The following is a 5244-nucleotide window of genomic DNA, read 5'->3' on the forward strand; positions in this document are numbered from 1 at the left end:
TCCTCCTCTCCCTAAACAGACGGTGGTGTTAGGGTTGGATAGGGTTCTGGAACACATGCCTCTGTTTCCTCCACACTCATCAGAGCAGCCTCCATGTTTTGGTCACAGAATATTCCCCCACGTCACAAGACCAGCACCATTCCACAGGGAACCAGGACATCCAATCAAATATCTATATTCATATATGTATACTGTATATATTACTGTAATAATGCAGGACTCTCTTCAAGAAGACTTATTTTCAGTGGATATAAACTCTCTTCATGCATACTAGAACTTCAGTTAATTATAACTTTTTTTGTTTGTCCGTTGTTGTTTGTCAGGTTGCCATGGTGAGGAGTGTGTTTCTCCTTTGACAGGATGCTGTAGCAGCTACAGTGTAGCTGTTCTGCTCTGGTGCTGGGGCCCCAGAGACCACATTGTCGTGCCGACTGACCGGTTGTCATGGTTACTCCAACATGGCGTCCAGTTGGTCAGCCAGGTCATCAAACATGCTGCCGATATCGTCAAGGATACTGACCGTGGTCTTCTCCTCTGCAGAACTACACACACACAAACACACGTTACAAGGAACAATCACTTCACTCTGATTTGATTTCTGAAATCATTAGTTTGAGTGTATGCGTGAGTGTGAGGGTGTTATGTGTGTGTGTGTGTGTCACTCACTCTTGTCGTATCTTGTCCTCTACAGCTTGCAGAGCAGCAGCCAGTGAGGCGCTGGTCTCCTCCATCTTCTGATGCACTGACTCCGCCCCCGTTTCTGCTGTCGCCACGCCAACCGCAGACACACTTCCCCCCAACAAGCCGCTATCCACCGACACCCCTCCGATGGAGGAGCGGGGGGGCTTGACCGGTGGGGGGGTGGGGGTGAGGGGGGTGAGAGGGGTGAGGGGGGTGAGAGGGGTGAGGGGGGTGAGGGGGGTGTGAGGGGTGAGAGGGCTCTGAGCCAAGGGGCTGGGGGGCTTGGTGGAGGAGGTGGGGGTGTTGGGGGAGGAGGTGGAGGGGGGAGAGCCAGCCAACCTCCCTCCCGCAGAGGGCTGCTTGGTTAGGGAGGGTGAGGTGGGCGTGGGGGAGGGCGTGGGGGAGGGCGGGGAAGTGATGGACTGGAGGAGTTTGACTGGTTTGGGGGCAGTTGGAGGGGGGGCTGGTTTGGGTGAGACTGGAGGAGGAATCTTCTTTCCTTCTCCTGGAGAGAGGGAGAGAGGCACAGGGGGAGAAGGGGAGAGAGGGAGAGAGGGAGAGAGGCACAGGGGGAGAAGGGGAGAGAGGGAGAGAGGGAGAGAGGCACAGGGGGAGAAGGGGAGAGAGGGAGAGAGGCACAGGGGGAGAAGGGGAGAGAGGGAGAGAGGCACAGGGGGAGAAGGGGAGAGAGGGAGAGGGGGAGAGAGGCACAGGGGGAGAAGGGGAGAGAGGGAGAGAGGCACAGGGGGAGAAGGGGAGAGAGGGAGAGGGGGAGAGAGGGAGAGGGGGAGAGAGGGAGAGGGGGAGAGAGGGAGAGGGGGAGAGAGGGAGGAATGAAGAGAACGAAAAAAGATGGGGACAAAGAAAATGAGAAAGAAATTAGAGGACATACAAACATGAACTCCTATTAAAATGTTAGCTAATATTTATAATGTAACCCCCCACAAAGGCACAGTACCTGGGGATGTAACCCCCCACACAGGCACAGTACCTGGGGATGTAACCCCCCACACAGGCACAGTACCTGGGGATGTAACCCCCCACACAGGCACAGTACCTGGGGATGTAACCCCCCACACAGGCACAGTACCTGGGGATGTAACCCCCCACACAGGCACAGTACCTGGGGATGTAACCCCCCACACAGGAACAGTACCTGGGCTCCCCGGGGTTCCTGGGCCGGGCAGAGGCACCCTCTTGGTGGGGTGTGGCGGGGCATTCCTCTTCACCAGGACGGGTTTGGGGGACACGGGGGGCTTGGGTTTCCTCAGAGGGGCCCCCTCCGGGCCCCCCGGCCCCCCCAGGTCGGAGCCCTGGCGGCGTAGGGGCGGGCTCTGCTCAGCCACGCCCACGTCCGACCCCGGCCGGCGTTTCACCGTGCCCGTGCCGTTCTGGTAGGGCACGGCATTGTCTCCGGCCACCTGGCCGTCCGTGGCCTGGTCGCCACGGGGATCCATGACTTGGTCGCCACGGGGATCCATGACTTGGTCGCCACGGGGATCCATGACCTCCACCTGGCCCTCGGGGTCCTTGTCCCGGCTCTTGGGTCTCCGTCTGACGGTGGACGACTCTGTCAGGGTGAAACGGGAGCCGTTGGGGCGGGGCCTGTGCTTCATCGTTGCCGTGGCGTCCACTCGAGATAGATCCTGCTCAGAGTACACAGTGTCGCCGTGGAGACCCTTGCCTTCACCCTGGAGATGGAGAAGAAACGTTGTTGAAAACATCTCATGATGAAGCCCTGTTCTCCCTCACCCCCCCCCCTCCCTCACCCCCCCCCCCCCCCTCCTTCCCCCCCCCTCCTTCCCTCCCCCCCTCCCTCCCCTCCCCTCCCTCCCCCCCCTCCCTCACCCCCCCCCCTCCTTCCCTCCCCCCCCTCCCTCCCCTCACCTCCCTCCCTCCCCTCGTCCCCCCCCCCCCCTCACCTCCCTCGTCCCCTCACCTCCCCCTCCTCTCCTCGCCCAGGCCTGCGGATGGTCTGGTTCCCCTCGTCAGCGAAGGGCAGGTTCTCTGCTGAGCTGCCGGTGGAGCTGGGCTGGGGGGAGGAGGGGGGAGGGGAGAGGAGGCCCGGGGGGCGGGGCTTGCCCTGGCGGCAGCCACCAGCTCAGTAACAGGACCGCTGATGGTTCGTCTGCGGTTGACCACCTCGCCGTCCAGACCTATGACATCACGAGGCTTGCCAACCTGAGAGTAGACACACCCACACGTTAGATCTCTCACACACACACACCAGCATAAACACACACACACACACCAGCATAAACACACACACACACACCAGCATAAACACACACACACACACCAGCATAAACACACACACACACCAGCATAAACACACACACACACCAGCATAAACACACACACCAGCATAAACACACACACACCTGCAGGAAGGTCCTGTGCTGAGCGATGCCTTTGGCTCCTCCCCCTATAGAAGTCATCTCCAACATGGCAGCGATGCTCTTCACGCTCCCGGCGCTGCCCGTATCCACCACGGTGGTTTCCAGGGAGACGCCCAGGTCGCTGGCCCGTCTCTGGGGGTGGTAGGGCAGGTCCAGCAGGCAGCCCTGGGGCTGGGGGGAGGGGGGCCCGCCGGCCTCGGCCAGGCTGGAGCTGGAGTTGGACATGGCAGAGCTGGAGCGTTTGGGGGGCGGAGGGGGCGGGCCTTTCTTCTTCTGCCGCAGGGCGAAGGACTGTGATTGGCTGCGGTTGACATTCTTGTCCTGGTTGCGGACGGAGTTACTGCGGCTCACGCGGTGCGTCACCGTGGCGTATTTCCCCCCCGGGGCCCCCGGCCCCCCCGGCCCCCTGGCCTCCAGCGCTGCCCCGCCCCTCTCCTCACACTCCCCGGCGGACCCAGCGTATCGGTTCAGACTGTGGGCTCGCTTCTTCTGAAGGAGGGAGAGCTCCTCCCCCTCCTCCCCCTCAGCCCCCCCCTCGGCCTCTGGGGGCAGGCACAGGAGGGGGACAGACACCTGGGGCTGGGAGGCCTCCACAACCGCCATGGGCTGGGCTGGAGGCTGGGGAGATGGCTGGGAGGGAGGCTGGGGCTGGGGTTGGGGCTGAGAGGAAGGCTGGGAGGGAGGCTGGGGCTGGGACTGGGGTTGGGGCTGGGAAGGAGGCTGGGAGGGAGGCTGGGAGGGAGGCTGGGTGGGAGGCTGGGTGGTAGCACCGAGAGCCCCTCGGTGGGTGGGGGACTGGGGGTGGGAGCGGGGAGACTGGGGTCTCTCTCCCTGGATGAGCTGGGGGGCAGGTTTGTGTTTGCCCTGGGGGGAGGCGGAGGTCTGGGCTGGGCTGGCCGAGGGCTTGGTCTTGGTGGGGGTGTGAGGGGGGGTGTAGGGGGGCGCAGGCTGGGAGTGGGCATGGCGAGGCTTCCCCCCCCTCTGCCCCCCCTGACTGCTCTGCCTCATGGTCCGCGCCTCCTTCTTGGGGGTACGCCCCCTCCTCCCCCTCCTCCCCCCACAGACTCCGCCTCCTCGTGGTCCTTGCTGAGGCTGCGTGTTCTATGACCTTTGACCTCCGGCCCTGGCTGGGTCATGGCGTTCTGCAGCTCGGAGCTCAGCTCGCTGTCCTGGAAGGTGCTGAGCTTGGGAGACAGCACCTCTGCACAGACACCACCAGGGTTACACAGTGTGGAAGACATCCAGGGTTACACAGTGTGGAAGACATCCAGGGTTACACAGTGTGGAAGACATCCAGGGTTTCCTATGTGCTTCTGTTAATCACAAACGTGAGTGTGTGTGTGTGAGTGTGTGTGTGTGTGTGACTGGAGGGGGCCTCACCATTGTCGGGGGTAAGGACCTCGGGTTGCTGTGTGAGGGGCGGGGGCTTCTTCCTCAGGGAGCCCCGCCCCTCAGGGCCCCGCCCCTCAGGGCCCCTCTGCATATCTGCAAGCCGCTTCACAGCCAGCATCAGCTTCTTCTGGTGGCCTGGAGGACCCACGCGGTGCGTGAGGACTGAGTGTTTGTGAGGTGTGCGTGTCGAGGTGTACGTTTTTATGTTTGTGTGTGTATTTGAAGGCGTTAGAGCAATCAGGAGAATACAGTCATACAATCAAAAAATGTGTGTGTCTTACCCAGCTTGGTGATGCCTATCTCCTGAAGGTCTTCCCAGGTGATGTCAGTGATGAAATCGATGTTCTCATAACCGTTCTGTACCAGCACCTGGTGGTACTGGCTTAGACCAATCAGAGACAGCCACTCACCCAGGTTAGCCTATGGGAACAAAGGATCCAAGGTCGACAACCAGCAGTGATAACAATCGTCTAAATAAGAGCACACACACACACACACCAGGTGTGTTACTCACAGGTTTCTGGTCTGGGAGCCATTCAGTGCTGCTCAGCTTGCTGATCTCAGATGTCATCTTCTTACGATGGCCTGGCTTGGTCACCCCGATGGCAGTCAGATCCTGACGCACACACACACACAACACACACGCACAATAGCCTGATTAGACACATCACTCAACCCCAGAATGACCTCATCAGGACATGTGAGGTATGACAGTAACTCTCTCTCAACCACACACACACACACACCAGAGGAGACGTAAGACACACAGACC

General features: G+C 60.6%; 1 protein-coding gene across 1 annotated transcript in view; it reads right to left on the reverse strand.

Moving 5' to 3' along the window:
* The window catches only part of caskin1 (CASK interacting protein 1), a 45109-nt gene continuing 39865 nt past the window's right edge, over positions 1-5244 (reverse strand). Inside the window, 10 exon segments of the mRNA XM_084676584.1 lie at positions 1-542; positions 667-1186; positions 1838-2405; positions 2621-2733; positions 2736-2862; positions 3063-4114; positions 4117-4281; positions 4461-4607; positions 4754-4892; positions 4987-5088. Coding sequence (XP_084532710.1) covers positions 449-542; positions 667-1186; positions 1838-2405; positions 2621-2733; positions 2736-2862; positions 3063-4114; positions 4117-4281; positions 4461-4607; positions 4754-4892; positions 4987-5088 — 3027 coding nt within the window. The 3' untranslated portion in view covers positions 1-448.

The sequence above is a fragment of the Hypomesus nipponensis genome, chromosome 17 (assembly GCF_054491055.1).
Source record: "Hypomesus nipponensis isolate SF chromosome 17, ASM5449105v1, whole genome shotgun sequence".
Classification (NCBI taxonomy): Eukaryota; Metazoa; Chordata; class Actinopteri; order Osmeriformes; family Osmeridae; genus Hypomesus; species Hypomesus nipponensis.